The 25,323-nt window shown below is 35.2% G+C and overlaps 2 protein-coding genes across 2 annotated transcripts; both read right to left on the bottom strand.

Annotated features, from left to right (window-relative positions):
* Positions 1-868: 868 nt before the first annotated feature.
* On the bottom strand, positions 869-12,345 carry LOC113510736 (trypsin 3A1-like). The gene is made up of 10 exons (XM_026894249.3): positions 12,127-12,345; positions 10,792-10,841; positions 6,461-6,514; positions 5,788-5,932; positions 4,845-4,907; positions 3,043-3,125; positions 2,549-2,737; positions 2,134-2,338; positions 1,344-1,507; positions 869-1,085 (listed from the first exon to the last, which is right to left on the bottom strand). Exons 1-10 carry the CDS (start codon positions 12,164-12,166, stop codon positions 894-896), a joined length of 1,185 nt encoding a protein of 394 aa, XP_026750050.2. The 5' UTR covers positions 12,167-12,345; the 3' UTR covers positions 869-893.
* A 904-nt stretch (positions 12,346-13,249) lies between these two features.
* Positions 13,250-23,187, bottom strand: LOC113510735 (serine protease snake-like). Its single transcript, XM_026894248.3, has 10 exons — positions 23,032-23,187; positions 21,746-21,801; positions 20,574-20,627; positions 19,674-19,827; positions 19,126-19,188; positions 18,446-18,528; positions 17,789-17,971; positions 16,911-17,112; positions 15,433-15,596; positions 13,250-13,458 (listed from the first exon to the last, which is right to left on the bottom strand). Exons 1-10 carry the CDS (start codon positions 23,063-23,065, stop codon positions 13,264-13,266), a joined length of 1,188 nt encoding a protein of 395 aa, XP_026750049.1. The 5' UTR covers positions 23,066-23,187; the 3' UTR covers positions 13,250-13,263.
* Between the last annotated feature and the right edge of the window lie 2,136 nt (positions 23,188-25,323).

Genomic DNA, 25,323 nt, shown 5'->3' with positions numbered 1-25,323 from the left:
AATCTCCGATTGTATTATATATATAATACAATACACATGGTATAGATTGAATAACAATCAATTTATACCTACACATGTTACGACACGTGTATAGACTGAATAACGATCTAAATGTGACATCATTAAGCTATTAGGCATCATTAAGCAAACCTTAGAGTCTAGATTGTCGCGTACAGCGCAGTTTCAGAGATGTTTTCTCTCATAACGCTCAGGTTATGGAATAAGCTTTCTGTCGAGGTTATTCCAAGAGACTACAGCGTGAGGTTCTTCGAAAAAGGGGTAAAGAGGTTTTTTTAAAGTCGTCAACGCGCGGCTAATGTCTCTGGTATTTCAGGCGTTCATAGGCTACGGTAACAGTTTACCATTAGATACCATTTACCAGATTTACCAGAGAGAGACTTTGTACAAAAGTCGATTGCTTGGGTACTTCTATCCCATTCGTGTTTTAACCGTGAAGCAGTTGTGTTTGCATAGCTGTGTTTCGGTTTGAAGGGTACAGAGGAATAACACCCGAGTTCTCAGGAATGGCAACGCATGGGGGGTATCATGGGTGAAACAGTCACGTCTCTGTTATGTCCATGGTATTGCGCATGTCTATAGGCGACGGTTACCACTTTCCATGAGGTGGGCTGTCAGCTTGTTTGCCATTCTAAGTTGTATAAAAAAAAAAAGAAAAAAAAGATAGACTGTATGCTTATTTGCTACCTCAGTGGCATAAAAAAAAATTATAAATGGCATCTCAGACCCTAGAGCAATTTGTGCGTAGACTGCCGTAAAATAACAATTTAATAAATCAAGATTATACTCATTCAATTATTTAAATTGGATAAATTTATAAATTCAATTCAATTCAATAAAATGAAAAGTCTGTTATATTTTAAAAAGATATTTTATTAATTCGCCCAAACAATGTTTTCGATCCAATCAATAAAACTAGACACCCTAGTGTAGACCCCGGGCAAGTTTGGCAGTGCGCAGCCGACACCGAACGATGTGATTCCGACGACATAGTGCATGGTACCTTCAACTTTCTTGTATGGTTCTGGTAATGGGATCTTTACTTGTAAAGGCCCTCCTGAGTCTCCCTGCATATTAGAAATACTTTTAGAAAACAATTTTCGTGCAAAACATAGATTTTTTTACATGCTTCATGCTCAGACCCGGAACATAATCTATTCAATGAAATAAATCAAATAAGATTCGTTGGGGTTTCAATGTTTGTTGTTACTATAAAAATGATACAATTAATACAAAGAACATAATTAGAGTAACAACTGTTTACATTAATTAATTCTTAATAGTCAATGAAGTAGAAGTAACTGAAAGTAGAAATAATAATATACCTGACAGGCGTCAACACCACCGTCCAGTTTCCCGGCGCAGAGCTGGTGATCCTTTATTCCAACCCAGTGCCTGTTGGATGAAGACCTCAAGAACTGGTCGCAATTATAGGAATCTATGATGTTCACATCGCCCGCTTGTAGTTCTTCAGACGTGTTGCGATTACCTGAGATTATTGTAAAGAAATAAATTGAAGAGAGCGTCTTTTCTTGGTGTATTGCTCCAAGTCTTCTATGATATTTAGAATGGCAAACAAGCTTAAAGACCACCTGTTGTAAAGTGATACGCCTATAGATATTAAAAACAAATCATAAACAGTACATCACAAATAATGCTATGTAGCCTATAGTATGTATGCGCCATTTCTGTAGACTATGGTGTTTAACATCATAATCATATAAGTTTTTAACTGTCCACTACTGAATATAAGCCTCCCACAAGGAGGGCTTTGTCAGTAGTTGTCACGCTTAGCAGGCGGTTTGGCAACTGCAGTTAGACTTTGGAGATGTTTTAAGAGGGACGCTGTTGCCAATCCTTCGCCATCCGCAATCGCCTCTTTCGACACCCACGGGAAAGAAAGGTGTAGCCTATTCTGTTTCGGGACACACACAGAAATGACTATGGTGTTATGTTTCCATATATTGTAATTTCACTGCCATAGTTCAAAGCTTTATAAGTCTATTCGTATATAAAATTTGATAAATTTTCTTAAAAAAATAAAGTTATCTAATGTGAGATCTACTTTTTCTTCTTGTGATACTTTATCCCTTTATTTTAAAGAATAAATGTTACCGTTTTTATAAACGCCCCATCCAGTAACAGTAGCCACGCTTCCATAACTATCATCGTTTTTGGTCCACAAACATGCTGGTTGTAACGCTTTGGTAAATATCACTTCTTTGTCGATTTCCATTAACGCTATATCAAAATATTGCTTCGGAGGCTTGTATTGCGGGTGCGGTATTATTCTAGATATATTTCTATCAGTAGGACTATCCTGTGGAAATAATAAGTTTCTTAATGCATTGTTCACTGTTTAATTCCCACGAAAGGTTTAAGATGGCTTCTAAAGAACAGAAATAAAAAGAACACTGAAGGGATATCTTATGTGATTATGTTTACGATACTCAGAATAGCAAATAAGCAGGATCTAACAAATCTGCTGTTAGCTGTATCGCTTTAGCAAATAATTAATAAATCAACTTACAATTACATTGTTGCTGTTAAGATTCTTAACACCAAATCTTATGATCTTTGGTACTATGTCTGCTATCCTGGTATCCTTCGGAGATGCTTTTGTACAGTGACCGGCTGTTAGTACAAACTTGGGGCTAATGAGAGTGCTCCCGCAGTTGAATAACCACCCATCGGTGACGCTCCTCCAGCCTATAGCGCCCTGGTAAGGAAAAGGCTTTTGATCAAGAAGGTAAAAAAAAGACCATTGCAGTAATATGACAACGGTAATGTTATAAAGGTTTTTAAATGTGATTCCATTGCTACTTCGACACGCGCTCGACTTTTGGGCCACCTGCGTAACGTTGCTCGTTCTAGACATCCATTGCCACTCGTCGAGGTGTGGAAGCAGGAGGTGAAATCCGTTTCCAATACAAATTGCTCCAAACCGGATTTTATTACTTTATATAAGTATCGAGACTTCCCAGAAACAATACAAAAAACTTAAAAAAAATGCAAAATAATTACCATGTGAGGGAATTCTCCAGGGAGTGTAATTCGACCTCCGATGACGAAGCGTACACCCAAATATTTATATTGATAATGTCTACCTGTAATTTGAAAGTAATATTTAGAAGATATAGGGTTTAATTTTAAATAAAAGAAAATGAAATGATAATTTCGATTGCACTCTTGATTTGCGCAGGCGGATTACTACTAAGGCATATTAATTAGGACGAAATCAGTCATTTGGTCGATTATGATAAATTTACCAGAATTCAACCATGCGGATCTCTAAAGGGAATCCCCTGGAGATCGGTGTAACAGGTACACTGTCTGCTGATAATGAGGTAGCTAGTCTTCTCTCTTACATCGAGAGATTTGCAAAGTCAAGACAAAATTGGAATTGAAATTACTATGTGCGAAGAACCTTTTTATTTTCATATCGTTTTCCTTTATTTTGTTTTTGTATAGTTCTTGTCTAGTGATGACATATACCTCTCGACTCTGGGACTTTACAAAGAACTTAAGAATTATTTATTTTCCCTTACTCACGTATTTAGCTTCGGGGTTGCCCCTAATTATTTTCATTCGGATATCCCTAAAATATGACTCACGTTAGTTTTTTACAAGATTAACACTAAAAATTATAATCTATCTGTAACGTAACATGCTTTTTTATCAAGTGACAAGTTTAAATAATTTAGATGTAAGTTAATAAATAGAATAGGAATCTTTATTCAGATAGACTTGTATGGAAGCTCTTTTGAATTGTAAATTTTATATGATTCTACTGTTTAGTTTGGGATGTTGTTATCTGCTGAGAAGAACCCGCAAAAATTCAATAGTTAATCTTTTCGATTTCTTCGTATACAATTTTACATTTATTTTTAGCCTCTGAGATGACCTCTTTAGACCATGTGAGGGTCGACCTCACATGGTATATTGCTAGCAATGAGACTGGTAGTCCATATTATTAACAATACCTACCGCCCCTTTCCTAGTATTACAAGCGTTCATAGGCTACAGTGACCGTTTACTATCACAGGGACTGTATACTTGTTTCACACTTTCATGGTATAGTATATATATTATAATCTCATTTAATAATTAATCATTTATCTGACCAATTTTAATATCAAAGTGAATATCCTCGTAGATGAGTCCTTATTGAAGGTTTTAAAAAGTGTCAACTCTTATATTTGACGAATTACTTCGGTATAGTGGCACTTCGGACAATTTAAATCTCGGCTTGGGTCGTCAAATTATGATAATATAAAAGCAAAAACTCAATTAATTACTAGGAAACAAAACATTATTATTATTATTAATTTTTACATGTATAGTACTTTTTTTTATACAACTTAGAATGGCAAACAAGCTGACGGCCCACCTGATGGAAAGTGGTAACCGTCGCCTATAGATATGAACAGTACCATGGACATAACAGACTGTTTCGCCCATGATACCCCCGATTCCGTTAATTATCCACTGCCGAACAAAGGCCTGCCTGTATTGAGGGGTTTTGCCAGTAGTTACCGCGCCTGGCAGGGAGTTAAGCTTTTAGTGATGTTATAGGACAGACGCTGCTGTCTATCCCTTCATGCCGGAACTACACGGCAATTAGTATGTATACTCGATTTTAATTTTTAACAAATTTAATTCAAATGCCATATAATAGTGTCTAGTCGTTTTAGCGTCATCGGGTGACAAACATCCAAAAAATATTTACAAATTTTCGAATTTATAATTAGTAGGAAAAATTATACAGTTTACTACATAACAACCTTATATCATACTCGTGTGAAAGATATTAAATTTGTACTTACATTTGATAGCTCTGTCATTTATATCTACTCGGTTTTTTAACTCCCAAATATATTCGTAGCATTCTATAAAATAATACAAAATATAAAATAATTTATTAGTCAAAAGATTCATTTTTTTTTATTTATTATGGATCTAATTAAGCCATTAATTCCTAAGGAGGCAGTTAGAAGTATTTTATTATTATTAAAATATTAGAATGCAATGTGACAGAGGGCGAGTCTATCGCTGACATTTCGATCAATTTGGGTTTTTAACTCTTCACTTTAAGTTGGATTAAAATTTAAATTGACACATATTTTTCGCAGTAATAAGGTTTCTTTCCAATGGATAATAATGAAATGGTAACCCCATCCGCGCTAAATGTATACGCTGACGGGGTATTAGAGAGGGATGACAGGTGAGAATGAAAAGGCAGGTCAGTTAGCCCATTGTGATGAATACATCTGGAATTCAGCATGATTCTTTCCAAGGAAAGCCACGTGGGTGTCGATCTTATAGTGTATATTGCTAGCAATGGGACTTGTAGTCCACTTTACTAACAATCCCTTCCCCCTCCGAATAATAAGATTGCCTGACATATAAATATAGACTAATATACAATGAAGATTTAATTAGCATTTTATTACCAATACAGATTAATTATTTTGTATTTTGTGAGTACCAGTATGTTTCTAATCATCATCGTCATCATATCAGCCTTTAAATGTCCACTGCTGAATATAAGCCTCCCCCTTGAGGAGTTGTCACTAGTTGCCACACTTGGCAATCACAGTTGGGCTTTAGAGATGGTTTAATAGGGACGCTGCTGTCTGTCCCTCGCCCTCCCTTAGTTGCCTCTTACGACACTCACGGGAAAGAAAGAAAGATATAGATAGATAATAATATAAAGTTCTATCAAGTGCCGATTTTAGGACTATACATACGAATTATGTAATAATTTACTTGTAACACTTATTCTGCGGCCTGGAGCGTAGAAATTTGGTTGGACGGATGGCGGGTCGTTGCATGGATTCGGTGGTAGGGTTGTGGTCGGTGCAGTTGTGGTTGTTGCTTCGGTTGAAATTATCTGTCTTCCATTGAAATTACTCTGTAATATCGAGTGTTAATGATACATTTCCATACTTTACTTATTGTAAAAATCGTAAATACATCTAGTTTTGTCTTTACCAAAAACTACAACAGGGATTTTTACATTTTTTTAGGAAAAAACGAGTAACAAAGTAAATAGGTAACGCACACGCAACTGGCATTACAAGCTTTCACAGGTAACGGTAGCTATTACATTAGGCGAGGCGTATGCTTGTTTGTCATATTAGTGATATATAAATAGATATATAAATATATATATATATATATATATATATATATATATATATATATATATATATATATATATATATATATATATATATATATATATATATTTATATATATAAAATAATGGGTTATATAGTTTTCTTTGCTCTTTTATTTTTACTGTATTTTAAAATTTCTTTTTTTTTCGTGTTAAGAACATACTCCGGTATGTTTTTCATGAAGCCTTGTTAAATAAAAATTAATTGTTTTAATTTAATTAATTTTTGAATAAAATTATAATATGATATGTATTACTTACATTAGACGTTGTCTCTAGCGAATCAATATAACTCCAATTCCATCCTTCGTCTTGCTGAAACAATATTAAAAATGTGTATATCAATATATATATATATACATATATGTCAGAAATAATACATAGTCTATGTTATTCGTATGTATGTCGACGACTCTCACGCAAATTAGAATTAACGAGGTAATAAAGTATATATACATATATAAGTGACGGTTACCACTTTTATCAGATGGGCGGACTACTCGTTCACCATATAGGGAAAGAGATTTTTAATAATGGTGTCTAATAGCTCTATTGTAAGCAATATACCCTGTCAGGTCGACCTCTACTCAGCTCTCCCTGGAAACCACAGTGGTTAATTACTGTGAAATTTGCTACGAAGTGTGGACTGAAAGACGATGTAGTGACAAAAATCGAAAAAAGAATGTTGCGTTGGTTTGGTCATTTGGAGAGGATGAATGAAAGAAGAATTACGAAAGAGATTTATCGAGCAATAATGAATGGAGATGTCGGTAGGGACCGCCCTAGACGGACGTATGTTGACCAAATAGGCGTGCTGAAGAAGGGCCAAATTAAAAGTACCCGCAACTGGCGAGCGTGTATGAAAAGATTGATGAATGTGGAAGAAGCGAAAGAGGTTTGTTTGAATCTAAGCATTTGGCGTTCCATTGTTTCTGCCAACCCTAATGGGAGACGGGCGTGACAGATATGTATGTATGTATTTGTTACGATAAATCTGCTTCTATCCTTATCTATTATCATTCTGTTTGTACTGCTCATGTATATAGGCGACGGTTACCACTTTCCATCAGGTAAGCCGTCAGCTTGTTTGCCATTCTAAGTTGTATAAAAAAAAAGTAATAGTAACAAATTAGTAACAATGTAAGCAAAGGTGAACTTATCTCTAAAAGAGATCTCTTCCAGTCAACCCAACACAGTGAAATAGGAAGTAGTGAATTGGCAATAATAGTGACAAACAGAATAATAAACAACCATAATAAATATTTACATAATTTACAAATAATATAATAAGATAATTTAAAAATAATCCTGTATTAGTATAGGAATCTGTTAATTTTGCACCAATCGATTAAATAATAGATATGATTTATTTATTTAGGGCGAGAGTTACCAATCTTTTTTTTTTATACTACTTAGAATGGCAAACAAGCTGACGGCCCACCTGATGGAAAGTGGTTACCGTCGCCTATAGACATGAGCAGTACCATGGATATAACAGAGTATACTGTTTCGCCTATGATACCCGCCCATGCGTTGCCATTCCTGAGTACTCAGGTATTATTCCTCGGTACCCAGTAAATTCACGCCATATCCCACACTTCAAACCGAAACACAGCCATGCAAACACAACTGCTTCATGGTTGAAACACGAATGGGACAGAGGTACTCAAGCAATCGACTTTTGTACAAAATCTCCCTCTTGTACAAAGTCTCCCTCTGGTAATCTGCCAATACCAATCTACCAAACTACAAAGTTGCCAATCTGTCTATCAAGCGTGGCAACTACTAGCGAAACCCCACTAGGAGGAGACTTATGTTCAGCAGTGGATAGTTATATCAGTACAGGAATCTGTTAATTTTGTATCAATTTGTGTGTATGTCTGTTATGTCCATGGAACACCTAAGTCCTCAGGAATAGCAACGCATGGGGGGTATCATGGGCGAAACAGTATACTCTGTTATGTCCATGGTACTGCTCATGTCTATAGGCGACGGTTAACACTTTCCATCAGGTGGGCCGTCAGCTTGTTTGCCATTCTAAGTTGTATAAAAAAAAAATGTTTTTATAATAGATATTATTTATATGTACTTGTATAAAAGTGACGTCATATATATGAAGGTCAAGTGTGATTTACACATTATATAGCTACAAATAGTGTCAGCCAAGTATTATTTGCAAGTACTTAAATGGGTATTCTTTATCTCATAGCAAAATAATATCCTAACTGACCTATCAATGTCAAACAAATATTACTAAGCCGGGATTTTCCTTTGTCTTACTAAGGTTAGAATAGAAAAGTTTTTTCTCTAATCTGGTGCTATAAATGGTATCTAGTTTTAACTTGTCGTTGGATTGAGGGGAAAAGGACTTTTAGACTACAGCATGGGGTTCTTCAAAAGGGGGGTAAAGAGGTTTCTTCAGGGTCGGCAACGCGAGAGTAATACCTCTGGTATTGCAGGCGTTCATAGGCTACGATAACCGCTTACCATCAGGTGGGCCGTATGCTTGTTTGCCACCTCAGTGGTATAAAAACAAAAAAAAGGGATTGTTAGTAATGGAGACTGAGAATCCCATTGTTAGTAATATTGGGTATATTACCAGGTTGACCTCCTCCCGATTCTCTCTGGAAACTATCATGGTTAATTCCTGATGAATTCGTCATGATAGGCTAGCTGGCCTGTTTTCATTCTCATTTATCACCCTTCACTGGTACTCCGCCAGCGTATCCCGTTAGCGCAGGCGGGGTTACCATATCATTTTCACCCATCAAAAAAAAACTTGTCGTTGGGGAGGAGGGGGGGGGGGGGGGGTGAAGGGATTATTAGTGATGTGAACTACAGTATTGCAGTCTCATTCCTAGTAATATACCTTGTCAGGTCAACCTCCACTTGGTCTCCTCTGGAAACATCATGCTGAATTCCAGGTGTATGCATCACGATGGGCTAATTGACCTGCCTTTTCATTCTCACCTATCACCTCTCATTGGCGCCCCGCCAGCATATACCGTTAGCGCAGGCGGGTTTACCATTCCATTATCATCCATTAAAAAAAAACTTGTAGTTAATTATATATCAACAATTTTTTTATTCATGACTAGTTTTTTGGTCGTTATTTCGTACGCGTAAATTCCAAAAGTAGAAGAATCAATTACATAGTCGTATTTATTTTAATATTTATAAATGGCGTGTCAAGATAAAAATAAACCAGATATTAAGTTAGACCTTCAGGAATATTTCATTCAACTATGGAAACCGCATCCAATTCGGTGTAGTAGTTCTTGCGTGTTGCCGTAATTAATATACAGACAGACAGAAAGACGAACGGAATTTTTCTTATTAATTTTTCTCAAAAATCTTCCACGTACAGACATAATCTATATACAATTTTTAATATACAAGTAAGATAATTAGAGTAAAAAATTATTCAATACATTCGAAATGCTACTATCATTACCACCCTGATTAAATTTAACGTGTCTGTCTAGATAAGTATATGTATTCGCCGTGTGGTTTCGGCATAGAATGGGCCACTCTTCCTTTAATAATGGGCCTTCACTTAAGGGTGGGAGATTTGCCAATAGGTCCCAAACTTTAGTGATAATTTAAGAGGGACACTGCTGTCTATCCCTTGATTATTAATTTCCCTTAGTCGACTCTTACGACACTCACGGGATAGAAAGGGGTGGCCCATTCTATGCCGTGTGCTCCCGGAACTTTAATGAATACTTATATTTATATCTAAACTAAAGTATTCCATAAAGACAAGGCATGCAATCTTTGCATGGTTGTGTTTCGGTTTGAAGGGTAGGATATAGCGTGAATTTACTGGGTACGGAAGAATAACACACGAGTCCTCAGGAATGGCAACGCATGGAGGTTATGATGGGCGAAACAGTATACTCTGTTATGTCCAGACTTTGTAAAAAAGTCGATTGCTTGGGTATCTCTGTCACATTCGTGTTTCAACCGTGAAGCAGTTGTGTTTGCATGGCTGTGTTTCGGTTTGAAGGGTGGGATATGGCATAAATTTACTGGGTACAGAGGAACAACACCCGAGTCCTCAGGAATGGCAACGCATGGGGGTATCATGGGCGAAATAGTATACTCTGTTATGTCCATGGTACTGCTTATGTTTATAGGCAACGGTTACCACTTTCCATCAGGTGGGCCGTCAGCTTGTTTGCCATTCTAAGTTGTATAAAAAAAGGAATTAAGAATCATTATATATTTCTTTATTCTTTCAAATACGAATAGTAAGAAGTTTGTATAGTTTTATACCAAGCTTTTTTTAAGCAACTTACAATTGCTAACAAGCTGACGGCCCACCTGATGGAAAGTGGTAACCGTTGCCTATAGACATGAACAGTATCATGGATATAAAGGTAATAAATGTATACTAAGTTGATTATTATTATTTTATTATTTCTACCGTTAATTGTCCATTGCTGAAAATCAGCCTTCCCCATAAGTATACTAAATAAATGTATGTATATTGTGACAACTTTATTCACGCTCAGATAGTTAAAAAAGTTATTTGTTTGGAGAGAGACATGTTACCTATAAAATCTAGGATTATAGTATTGTGTACATACCCGTTTGAATCTTGATACTTTCTGTGTTGTTGCAACTTGTAGAACATCAACTGCAAAGAATATGAAATGCTAAAACCGGTAAAGATACGGTATATATATACATACATATAAGAAAAATACAAGAAAAATATACAATATTAAAATAGTATACTCTGTTATGTCCATGGTACTGTTCATGTTTATAGGCGACAGTTATCACTTTCCATCAGGTGGACGGCAGGCCCGTTTGCCATTCTACGTTGCATAAAAAAACGCATAATTCTAAACTGAGTTTAAATTTATCTTTAGCCCTTTTTTCTCCATTTTTTAGTCTTATTATTTTTCTGTTACGCCTTGACTAGATACAATTTTAATTATTCCTCCAAATCCTAAGGCTGTATGGAAGAGATCGCTGTTTAGTGATAAGGCCGCCCAATGTTGCCTTTTTATCTTGCTTTTATGTAATGAAGTTTGTGTCATTTTGTTTGTGTGCATACTGTTAAGTTTTATAATCTGTATAATTTTTTTTAATGAAACAATAAAGTTTTCATTCATCCATTTATTTATTCTAAATCATCTTTATATAGGGGGAAAGGTATACCCAACCAAGTAGACCTCCTCGCGGTTCCCCCTGGAAACTATCATGGTTAATTCCTGATGAATTCATCATGATGGGCCTGGCCATAACTGACCTGTTTTAATTCTCATCTATCACCCTTTACTGGTGCTCCGCCAGCGTATCCCGTTAGCGCAGGCGGGGTTACCATACCATCTTCACTCATAAAAAAAATCATCTTTATAATGGAGTTGTAGAATGTATTGTGTAGGGACTGTACCATAAATCGTTGGAACGTGACATAATATGTTAATCCCCTGCATGACTAAAGTATCGTTTTATGCACTAGACAAGATTTAAAATAAAAATAAAATCATTCATTGACCGTTATGTCCGAGGTCATTGAATACGAGTATGTGCAAAAAAATTAATGTACATTTAATGAATACATCTGTCGTCATTGACAAAACAGACACGAAAAAAGCACATTTTGATTTAAAAACTGAACAACTGAACTAGTTGTAATAAAATTTCTACAGGAGCAATCTTTAAGTATATCCTTTTAAGATAAAAAATAAATTACCAAATCGGTTTATAATTAACGGAGTTATGGGGTAATACACATAAAAAATACAACCGAATCGAGAATCTCTTTTTTTAGACGTCGGTTGAAACCGGTTCAGAACAGAAATGGGCGACGTAATTGTGTTACATTGTCACAAAAAAAAAAACAAACAAAAATCGAAACTTAAAAACTAAAAATAACTAACTTAAAAAATAGAATCACAAATAATATTTACCTGCAATAAATAACTTCAAAATAAATAATACTATGTACATATTGATTTGCACTTTCAACTTACAAATTGTGAATTTTTGTTATTATGTAAATTTTCACAGAAGTTCACTATTAATTTTAAAAAGTCTTTTAATAATATGGCAGCAAATTCAACATAAATATGAGCGTCTCAGACAAAATATTGGACTTGAATAACAAGTTTGTATGTATGTACGTGTGAACAGGAAAATGAGTAGAATATTAAAAGGTTTAGTAGAAATAGTAATACCATCATAATTAGAATACAATATGACTCATCGTGGTTATCAATCAATAATTAAAATAGATATTAATAGTTTGTCAGAATAGATAATAGACAAAATAATAAAGAAGCGTACAACTTCGTTCGCCGTACCTTCTCTAATCGGTCGTAAATAAAATTCATTTACGTCCATGTGATTTCATTGTGACTACACGTGTGAGGTTAGCGCCCGCTGGCGTTAAGAGTTTCTAACACATTTGCATTGCTCACGGAGGCTCACGTGACTTATCGGGCGGTTTTACGTGTCTTCCGCAGCACGGAGCAGCTCTACTAGATTCTTTCGGGGGAACGAAGTTCTAGGAAAAATGTAAAACGGCTTGGAGAAATTTGTGTAATTTATTCTGACAGTGTTGGTTTTTGTTAAACATATATAAAACATGTGAATGAATTAAGGTAGTAAAACGGAAGATTTTTTTTATACCACGGAGGTGGCAAACAAACATACGGTCCACCTGATGGTAAGTGGTTACCGTAGCCTATGACCGCCTGCAATACCAAGGGCATTACGCGCGCGTTGCCGTCCCTAAAGAAACCTCATTACCCCTCTTTGGAAGATCCCCATGCTGTAGTCTCTTGGGAAAACCTCGGCAGGGAGCTCATTCCATAACCTGAGTGTTCGTGGGAGAAAACATTTCTGAAACCACGTTGTACACGACTATTTAGGCTGTAGGATATGAGGATGAACTTCCTGTCGATGGTGAGCCGTACGATGGTTGAAAGTGGCCGAATATAAATACTAGTATATAAATATAACTCAGTCACACGGGTAAAGGTAGATAGATAGAAGATAAATTTGCAAATATTGTAAATAAAAAAAACGGTCTTAAAATATGTTATTTATTGATTCACCCAAACAATGTTTTCGATCCAGTCAATAAAACTGGACACCCTTGTGTAGACCCCAGGCAAGTTTGGCAGTGCGCAGCCGACACCGAACGATGTGATTCCGACGACATAGTGCATGGTTCCTTCACGGTTACTGTATGGTTCTGGCAATGGGATCTTCACTTGCAAGGGGCCTCCTGAGTCACCCTGAAATTTATAATGATTTTTAAAAGCGAGCTTTGAAAGTAGATCTTATTATTAATGATGATGATTTTGTAAACATACTGTAATGGTAACCCTGCTTGCTTTATCGTAATACGCTGGTAGGACACCAGTGAGGGATATTAGGTGAAGGTGAAAGTAAGTCACCTAGCTTAGCGTGAAGAATTCAACAAGAATGAATGACAACGGTTAAAAGGGGCCATTGTGTGGAGGTTGAAAATATCCTATATTGCTGCCAATGGGGCCGCTAGTCCCCAGTACTAATAAATCCATTTTCGCCGCAGATGGGTTTAGCATTCTAATAGTTTAGGGAACAGCGTTTGTTGTAAAATTTAGTTAATCCCACTACTATGTAAATGAGAATTTGTGGGGACGGTGTTTGTTACTCTTTCATGCAAAAACTACTCACTGGATTTCAATAAAATTTGTTACACAGATAGGTTAAATCCTAACCCTAGTACCCGTAACCGGCGAGCATGTATGAAAAGATTGATGAATGTGGAAGAAGCGAAAGAGGTTTGTTTGAATCGAAGCATTTGGCGTTCCATTGTTTCTGTCTACCCTAATGGGAGACAGGCGTGCCAGATATGTATGTATGTATGTATGTTAAATCCTAACTTAAAATACAGAATACATTATATGATAATTCACGTAAGAAAAGTTGCGGGATACAGTTAGTCACTTATAATAGTAAATTGATACGAATTATGTTGAAAATCTCGATTATAATTCAAATAGGTTAAATTAATAAATAATTAGATTATCGATTTCTGCCGGCTCCTGACACAAAATGGTCCATCCCTTACTTTTCTGCGGGTGTCTTAAGAGGCGATTCATGTAACTCAATGGTCGAGTCATGGACAGCACCGTGCCTTTTAAAACATCGCTAAAAGTCTAACTGCGGTTGACAATCTGCCTGCCAAGCGCGGTACTAGTGGCAAAACCCCCCATAGAGAAGGGGGTCTATGTTTTTTTATAACATAGTGGACAAACGAGCATGCGGCTCACTTGATTTTAAAGGAATATCGCCGCCCATGATCACCCGCAAAACCAGAGTCATTACAGATGTGCTGCCGGTTTTTTCAAAAGGAGTATGCTCTTTTTTTTAAGGTTATGATTTCGTATCGGTTCGGAAATATTGTTGCTGGAAATTGATAATTACCAGAGGGAGACTTTGTACAAAAGTCGATTGCTTGGATACTTCTGTCCCAGTCGTGTTTCTACCGTGAAGCAGTTGTGTTTGCATGGCTGTGTTTCGGTTTGAAGGGTGGAATATGGCGTGAATTTACAGGGCACAAAGGAATAACATCTGAGTCCTCAGGAATGGCAACGTATGGGGGGCATCATGGGCGAAATAGTATACTCTGTTATGTCCATGGTACTGCTCATGTCTATAGGCGATGGTTACCACTTTCCATCAGGTGGGCCGTCAGCTTGTTTGCCATTCTAAGTCGTATAAAAAAAAAAGTTGATGATTGGACAAAGAGTGTTTTATATTCAGCAGTGGACAGTTAACGGCCGATAGATAGATAAATAAGATTTTTATTTAAGCCATTTATGATACACGTAAATTTACAAATGAGTTTATACAATCAAATGATTTACACTTTATTAAATAAAAAAACAAAAGATAAAATACGAAAATATGGTTTCATCACGTATGTCGTAGTGACCCAAATGGGCTACAGCACAGTGATAGTTTTGTTCTAAAGCAAAACACTGATTTTCAGCTGCAGCCTGAAGTTAGGGTACACGGACGCGTACAACAAACCCAGAGTGTAACCTGTGTAACCAATTTAACAGCCAAAGATAAGTTTGTATTATATAGATATATTATTTATACTTCCATAAATGATGCATAAATAATATATTTCATTAATTAATACGATCGGAATGAGACTATTGACGTAAATATGACAAATAATTTCGAAATTAGAAGTAATTGAAGTAACAATGTACCTGACAGGCGTCAACACCACCTTCCAGTTTCCCGGCGCAGAGCTGGTGATCCTTTATTCCGACCCAGTGCCTGTTGGATGAAGATCTCAAGAATTCGTCGCAGTTATGGGAATCTATTATGTTCACTTCACCCGCCTGTAGCTCGTCAGATGTGTTGCGATTGCCTGAAATAAAAAAATATAGAATCTATTGAGAAATATTAAATACTGAAAGTAATAAAAATATTAGAAATATTTTTTCACTTATTTTATATAATGTAAATAAATTATTTATTTATTTTATTTATTAAACATAAGGACTATACAACAAAAGGACTTTGGACCCCGCACTAAGCAAACTTTTATTGCGAGTCTGTCAAGTGATTACCAAGACACAATGTTTTCTAAATATAGATCAGTGATTAGAGATTATTGATGGATTAATTTTATTTTATGATTTTTAAGATCATTAAAATACTGTGTACATTTAAAAAATTCTGTATGTTGATGTTCTAATACAAAGGATAAACAAGAACTTGGTTAATAATTATAAATCGTAAAAAAATGTTAATAATACCATTTATATAAATGAAAATTAAATTCTGTTCATTTGTATGTGCAGCACTTGTAAACTGTTGGACTGATTTGGTAATTTTTTTGAAGTTATAATAGTAATATAATAAATGTTTACAAGAATTAGATATTTTCCACGAAATCACATCGAATATTTTCGAATCTTCGAATCGGGCAACAAATATCTGGAAGCCAATCCAGATCACCTAGACCTGAGCCAATCAAGACAATTTTTACAACACAAATAGTGAATTATATTAGAAAACGTTTACTCTCTAAACTAGTATCTCCGGGAATGGAATCCAGGGTCTCATCTATGTAATGTGTCATGGCGTCCGTAAATGACTGATGAATGAGTATGTGGATAGGACAACCATTTATACGCCAAAATATTTACATAATCCTTTACTTATTCATAATGTTGCTATAGATAGAAATAAATGAAATATGATGGAGGAGGCTTTTACCCATGGGAGATCATACACCAAAACACAAGGAAGTGTTATAAAAATTTGTTAATACTGTAAAAAAATTAATCTTGTAAAGTATGCGAAATAAAGCTATAATAATAATACTTATTTAACCAATTTAAAAAAAAGAAGGAGATTCTCAATCTATTTGTATATTTATTTTTGTTTGTTACTTCATAACTGTAATATTTATAAACCGATTTTGAACTTTCTTTTTTATCTGAAAGGATATATATACTTTTAGATTAGGCTTATAGAAACTTTATTAAAATTTTTTTAGTAGTTTAGTTAAAAAAAAACTAGTTTTGCCATGACTTAAGTCGCTTTTTTATAGAACACAATCTTAATTAAAAACTACAAAGTGACTTTATAGCATTTTTGTTTTGTTTTTTACTTTCTAAACACATGGTTAAAACGAAAACTGGAAAAGAAAATAAAGACAACGCTGCATACCTACCATTTCTATAAACACCCCATCCAGTGACAGTGGCTTTGCTTCCAAAACTTTCATCATCTTTGCTCCACAAACATGCTGGTTGTATCACTTTGCTGAATGTCACTACTTTCTCCAATTCCATTAAGGCTATATCAAAATATTGCTTCGGAGGCTTGTATTGTGGATGTGGTATGATTCTAGAGATATTTATGTCCATAGAATCCTGTAAGAAAAAATCTATATTTATTACCTGCGTTGAATCGTATGTAATAATTATTTCGATTTAAAAACTAAATTGCTGAACCGATTGTAATAAAATTTCTATGAAATCAATCTTTTTTTTATACAACTTAGAATGGCAAACAAGCTGACAGCCCACCTGATGGAAAGTGGTAACCGTCGCTTACAGACATGAGCAGTACCATGGACATAACAGAGTATGCTGTTACGCCCATGATACCCCCCATGCGTTGCCAATCCTGAGGACTCAGGTGTTATTCCTGTGTATCTTGTAAATTCACGCCATATCCCTTCCTTCAAATTGAAACACAGCCATGTAAACAACTGCTTCATGGTAGAAACATGAATGGGACAGAGGTACCCAAGCAATCGACTTTTGTACAAAGTCTCCCTCTGGTAAACAGGTATCATTATTTTACCCGTTAACTGTCCACTGCTGAACATAAGCCTTCTTCATAAGGGGAGTTTTACCAGTAGTTGCCACTTTTGGCAAGCGGGTTGGCAATCGCAGTTAGACTGTTAGAGCTATTTTAAGAGGAGTGCTACTGCCTATCCCTCTACCATTAATTCCCCTTTGTCGCTTTTTATGACACCCACAGTAAAGGAAGGGATAGCTAATTCTATGCCGGGACCACACGGCCAATAACAGGTATACTTACCTCAATATTAATAACATTCTTAACACCAAATCTTATGATCTTTGGAACTACGTCCGCAATTCTGGAATCTCTCGGGGATGCTTTTGTACAGTGACCGGCGGTTAGTACAAACTTGGGGCTAATGAGGGTGCTCCCGCAGTTGAATAACCACGTATCCGTGACGCTCCTCCAGCCTATAGCGCCCTGGTGAGGAAAAGACATTTGATTAAATAAAAACGTCATATATACCTATACGATATTCATTTTGGGGTAGGTAGAGAATACAGGAATAATTTAAAGAAGTGAAATATGTAACCCTTTTAGATTATATAAAAATCAGTATTCATTTATAAATATAATATAGTAATATATAATAATAATAAATTCCCTAAACAAGTAAGATACTTGTCTTAAAGCGACTTACTGTTTTGAATCAAGCAGGTAAAACAGCAGAATATTAATGTAAATAGTGATATTTGAGAACCGAATGTAAAGTATCACAACACAAGCCCAAGAGGTTTAAGTGGTACTAAAAATCCAATTTTTTTAATGTATTTATGTATGATAATTAAATAAAAAAAAAAGTCAGTATGGGAGGTTTTAAATTTTTTGAGACATTAACACTCGCAAAACATAAACCACTTTTCTTCTGCAGTCGGGTAAAAATAAAATAATTACCATGTGAGGGAATTCTCCGGGTTCTGTGACTCTACCTCCGATGACGAAGCGATTACCCCAAAATTTTGATCGATATTGGGCACCTGTTTATTGAAAGAATATAAAATTATTTATTTAATGTAAGTATTTTTTTATTAAATATACCATGAAGTAATTAAATACAACATAATACCTATGAAAGTGTAAATAAAAATAAATGAAATTAAAACATTCATTTTGCTAAAGTTTTGTATCTCGTTATAGTTGTATATGACTCCCAATGTAAGAAAAATTACTATTGCCATCACAAAAAAAGCCTGTTCAGTGTACAAGTAATCTTGGCATTTTGGGTCCCAATCATCAGTTTTAGTGTCCATTCACACAGACCGGTTAGAAGAGGAGAATAGATTTAAATTGCATTTAAAATAGAGGTTTACACCATTGAAATAAGATTTATTTTTATATTTCACTTCTTTGCCGCGTCTCGAGCACTATTATATAACAAAAGAAGTGAAATGTGTAATACAATGTAAAAATAAACCGTAATCTTAGAACTCTTATTTTAAATGTGATCGAATTTGCTCTATTTCCTGAGCGGGTCTTTGTACTACACTTGTTACTTATTTTATTATTACTTGTCTCTTGGTAATAAATTTACTAAGACATTTTGTATTATGTACTTAATATAGTTTTATACTTACATCTTCGATCTTTCTCAATTCCATCTACTCGATCTTTTAACTGCCAGATATATTCGTAGCATTCTGTGAAAGTATCAAGATACCAACATCACAATGTAAAAATGCTACAAAATGATTTAATAATTGTTGCCAGTCGTACAAATATTGATGGTGGAGACATTTAGTTCCATAGAATGGGCCATCTCATTTTTTCTCGTAATCGTCGTAAAAATCGTAAATTTTCAATTAAAGTTTCTTCCCAATAACATAAAAAACCATTCTTTGGAATTAACTTCCAGTTTCAGTGATACATAACCTTCAAGTATATTCCTTTTTAAAAGGCAAAGACAGTCTGCATAGTTCCGGGTGTTGAATGGGTCATGCCATCCTTTCTCGTAGTCGTCGTAAGAGGCGACTAAGGGAACTTAATGATCGAGGGATGAGCAGCAGTGTTCCTTTTAACCTGCCAAGTGTGGCAACTACGGGCAGAACTCCCCATGGGGGAGGCCTATGTCCAACAGTGGGCAGTTAAAGGCTGATATGATGACGAGATAAATATATTAACTTACTTGTTATACTTATTCTGCGGCCAACAGCTGCAAAGTTTGGTTGGACTGATGGTGGTTCGAGGCATGGTTCCGGTGAAGATGTGGTTGGCGTGGTTGTAGTTGATGGTTTGGGCGTAGTTGTCGACTCCGTAGCTATTTGTCTTTCGTTATTTACCTGTAATAATAATAATATTATTGTATTCATATCGTAAATATTTTTTAACTAATATTATAAAGAATAAAAATTCTTTCTATAAAAATAATATTTTAATAAAAATTATACGTCCGTGTAGTTCAGGCATAGAATAGACTTTTTTTTATACAACTTAGAATGGCGAACAAGCTGACGGCCCACCTGATGGAAAGTGGTAACCGTCGCCTATAGACATGAGCAGTACCATGGACATAACAGAGTATACTGTTTCGCCCATGATACCCCCCTTGCGTTGCCATTGCTGAGGACTCAGGTGTTATTCCTCTGTACCCTGTAAATTCACGCCATATCCCACCCTTCAAACCGAAACACAGCCATGCAAACACAACAGATTTACGGTTGAAACACGAATGAGATAGAAGTACCCAAGGTCTCTCCTTTCTTTCCTTTTTGGGTGTCGTAAGACGGGATTAAGGAAACTTAATGGTCGAGGAATGAGCAGCGTCCCTCTTATAACATCATCGAAGTCTAACTGGTATTCCAACCTATCTGCCGAGCGTGGCAACTTCTAATTAAACCTCCAAGAGGAAGGTCTATATTCAGCAGTGGACAGTTGACAGCTGTCATCATCAAATACGTTAGCAGTGATTAACATGCACTGTATTTTATTTAAAAAAGAAAATAGTGATATTTTACCTTTCAACCCGTGCAAAGCCGCGGTGGGTCACTAGTATGTTATACAGTTTTCAATACAGTGTATTACTCACATAAGGCGTTGACGCTAGTGAATCGACGTAACTCCAGTCCCACCCCTCGTTTTGCTAAAACAAGAAGATTATGAATAAGTCGACGGGACAAGGTCACAGAAGTCCCAACTGTTAATTACTTTTTCAATAACTTTGTTATTTAGTTTGAGCATGTAATTTAGTATTTTATGAAGCAGACTGTTTTAAATGTACAATATGTATGAGGAGTGTGTGTCGCCGTGTGTGCCTTGGCATAGAATGGACCAGCTCTTCCTTTCCCGTAGGTGTCGTAAGAGACGACTAAGGGAGAGCGAAGGGGTTGGGCAGCAGCGTCCCTCTTAAAGCATTTCTAAAGCTTAACTACAGTTGCCAACCCGCCTGTCAAGCATGGCAACTACTAGTAAAACTCCTCTTATGGACAAGGCTTATGTCCAGCAGTGGACAGTTAAAGGCTAAAATAATTAAAATAATGTATTAAGAGACTAAGGGAGGGTCAGGGATGGGCGACAGCGTTCTTATTAAAATATCTCCAAAGCCTAACTGCGGTAGACAATCTGTTTACCAAGCGTGGCAACTACTGGCAAAACCACCCTAAGGGGGAGGTTAATGTTCAGCAGTGGACAATTAAAGGCTAATATAATGATAATATGTATAGAAGGAGTTTTGAACATAGATAAAGCAAGACGTGTATGTGAGGTTGGAAACTGAGGTAGATAGTCAGTTTTTTGAATAAATTATGATGATTGTATTGATGTTATTCTCATATTTTTTTGTGTAAAATATCCTTTTTTATTAAATTTTAATTCTAAAAATAAAATTGAAGTAACAAACGTGAGATAGGGACATAACTAATAATAATAAATTGTTCAGAAATCAAGAGTAGTCAAAAAATAGAAAATTTTTAGGTCGTACTATCTTATAATAGTCGTCAGGTCTGATAAACAATGTTTTGCTCCTCTCTCTCTATCCCTTGCTATTACAGTTTCATTTGTTGAAATGACGAGAACAAAACGAATGATTCATCACTCACTCATTCATTTAAAGTACTCAAATTTCTAATCAATTATTACATATTTTTTTGTCATTCATCATTGTTCGCTGTTTAAACAATTGTGTAGCAGTTGTTTAATTTTTTATTTTATTTTTTTAATTTGATCATTGCTCATTGTAATGTCGATGAACTTGGACCTTACCCGTTTGAGTCTTGAAACTTTTTCTTCTGTCGCTTCTAAAATTTGTATGGCAGCAACTAAAAGTTTTATAATGAAATAGGTAAAATAAATAGATATACGAAAAAATAATTATAAAATGGGTCAACCCTTTCTTTCCTGTGGGTGTCGTAAGAGGCGACTGAGGGAGGGCGAGGAATGGGCAGCAGCGTCTTTTAAAACATCTCTAAAAGTCTATATAACTAAATCGTATTTCACAAAAAAAAAATATTTTAATTGTAGCAGAACCAGTTAATTTAAAAACTAAACTAATAAACCATATTTATTAAAATGTCTACAAGGCCATACTGTGAGTATATTAATTCAGATAAAAAAAAAGAAATTTCCAAATCGGTCCACAACTGATGGATTTATAAGGCAATAAACATTAAAAAAACATACAACCGAATTGAGAACTTGTTTCATTTTAAAATCGACTGATAAGGACTTACAATAAAAAACTTAATACATCGAATATATTTGAGGGCATCGAATATTACAAAGATGTTACTGGTACGTTCAAGGAAAGTCTACAACGCTGATTGTATCTACATATAATTTATCACAATTTACAAAGAAACCTGTTTTTGTCAGCAGGTAAGCTATGTATTTAGCCATCGTAAAATTCAACGGTATCAACGTCAGTAACAGGTTTACAAGAAATAAACAATACATTGTTAATTTATTACCACTTTGTAATAACTTGTTACCTGTACTATGAAACTGTACGGAGATTTGTCTACAAATGTAGTAAATAGATAAAGTCATATCCTATTTTATTTTTTTATTGTTAATATGCGTAAATGAATGAATGAAAACTCTTTGTATTAACAATATGTTGTATACATAATATAATAAATATAATAATTATATGAAAACAAGATAAAGAGGCAACAATGGGCGGCCTTATTGTTAAATAGCGATCTCTTCCAGCCAACCTTACGATGGAGAGGAATTATTAAAATTGTGGCTGGTGAAGGCGTAACAGAAAAATAATGATAAATGTTTTTATTTTTTTTTGTGTCGTATAGTGGTCGAATAATACGTTTCACTACTTTTTTTATCATCGGAATGTAAAAGTCGATTAGGGATTTTTTTATTTTACACAAAATATAATAATATTGGCAAAACCCCGTAACAAAAGAGGGAGGCCTATGTTTAGCAGTGGACATGTAATGGCTGATATGGTGACGACGATACTAATACTAAAATACTATTTACTACAGTATTTTAATTTGTACTTAAAATAAATGTAATAAAACTATATTTACCCATAGAAAATAGTTTTAAAATAAATATGAACATGTTGAAATACACGTTATATATTAATTTTCATTATTAATTTAATACTTAATAATTAAATCACAAATGTGAGTGATCCACAGATACGCACAAACTTGAATGCCAAGTTACGTTAAAATTGATTGAACAGGAAAATGGAGGAAAAATATTAAACGATTCAACGATAAACATATTATGAATAAATACCTACTAAACAGATTAATTTTACCTTATATTTTATTATTATATTATTTTTAATAAAAAAGGCATGGAATCAATGGTTTTAGCTAGGTACATAACTTCGTAGTTATTACGTTTTTGTCTTTTTGTCAATTATTTGGAGATGACGTAATTAAGTTTACATCAATATTTCTTAAGGTATTTATTGTCTTTGGTTTTAAGACTGACAGTCTATCTAAAATCAACCCTCCTTAATAATGCATTTGTCGATGCTATCCGCCATTTATCTATGTAGTCCCGGTATAGAATGGGCCAAATCTTCCTTTCCCATGGGCGTCATAAGAGTCGATTAAGGGAACTTAATGGTTAAGGAATGGGCAGCATGGTCCCTTTAAAACATCACCGAAGCCTAATTGTGGTTACCAACCCCCTTGCCAAGCATGGCAACTACTACTAATATGACGATGATTCGCCACTTTCGGCATAGAACAAAGGTTTGAGAAAAAGTAGAGGGACGTTGAGAACGAGTAAAGAAAATTCGTAAAAAGAAATGAAGGATTTACGGGGAACAGTGAAAGGAACTAGTGGCTTTAGAGGCCGGGACCGCATGCCCGTGTGTCCTTACTTTAGAACTGGACACGTCACTAGAGGAGAACATCCCAAGCACACATAGTTATCTACCTAGATTATTTCAATTTATATTATTATACATCATATCAGGCGTTGACTGTCCGCTATTGGACATAGGCCTCTTCCATAAGGAAGGTTTTGTCAGTAGTGCCATGCTTGGCCAGCTGGTTGGCATCTGCATTTAGATTTTGATGATATTTTAAGAGGAACGTTGCTGCCCAGCCCTCGACCATAATTTCCCTTAGTCGCCTCTTACAATACCCACGGGAATGGGAGTGATGGCCTATCCATGCCGACAAAAATTAAAGAATTTTCAAAAATATAGAAAAGTTCCATTGCAAGGAGTCAGTGTACGCAGGTGGCTCAGGACCGTTATCTCATCATAGTCTATGGGAGAAGCCTGTGTCCAGCAGTGGACAGATAATGGTTGTATTAATGATGATCATGATAGAAAAGTTAGATATAAATACTAGAGGGAGACTTTGTACAAAAGTCGATTGCTTGGGTACCTCTGCCCCATTCGTGTTTCTACCGTGAAGCAGTTGTGTTTGCGTGGCTGTGTTTCAGTTTGAAGGGTGGGATATGGCGTGAATTTACAGGGTACAGAGGAATAACATCAGAGTCCTCAAGCATGGCAACGCATGGGGGTATCATGGGCGAAATAGTATGTTATGTCCATGGTACTGCTCATGTCTATAGGCGACGGTTCCCACTTTCCATCAGGTGGACCGTCAGCTTGTTTGCCATTCTAAGTTGTATAAAAAAAATTGCATTTAATTTTATAACATTTTCGATCCGTTTTCTTTAAAATACCTGGTGTGTCGTTTGCTTGTAATTTTGGATATTATGCTTTATAATAATAATAACATTTAATATATTTTTTTATTTTCTGAAATTTAAATACTGATATTTGACAGATATGTAAATATATATATTTGACAACTGATAATAAATGGTTGAAATGGCTTAAATCATAAGCCATATTATATCAGTGTCACGAGAAGCATTTCTGAAATAACTGGATCCTTTGAATCCCCGAAAAATATTTTATTTACTTATGGATTTATTTATTCATTAGTACAAATATGTGTACATGGTGGACTAAAAGCATTCTCTCCTAGTGTAATGGTCTCCCCCTAGAGAATTTTTTTTTTGGAAAGTAATTAAATAGTCGTCAACCCTTTTAAACTTTTAACACATAAATATAATTAGATCATTATAGTGAACACTCGATCATTTGGCCAAATTAATAAATGTGTGATCGTCTAGTAATATAGGATCCGTTGTGTGTGTAATAACCAAGAGGTTCTTTAATTGGTATATGACAGGAGTTAAATAATGAAGATGATTGATAAATCTTTAAGGATTAAGAATACTTAATGAATTATACTCATATTTCATGAAACTAGAAAGTTATGTTAATTTACTAATAAATTACACAATAATTGTAAAAAAAATAAATAAGGTAGTGG

This window comes from Galleria mellonella, unplaced genomic scaffold, assembly GCF_026898425.1.
Source record: "Galleria mellonella isolate WM207_F2 unplaced genomic scaffold, CSIRO_AGI_GalMel_v1 utg32, whole genome shotgun sequence".
Classification (NCBI taxonomy): Eukaryota; Metazoa; Arthropoda; class Insecta; order Lepidoptera; family Pyralidae; genus Galleria; species Galleria mellonella.
The sequence above is the reverse complement of the archived record's forward strand: the minus strand, read 5'-3'. Positions and strand labels throughout refer to the sequence as shown.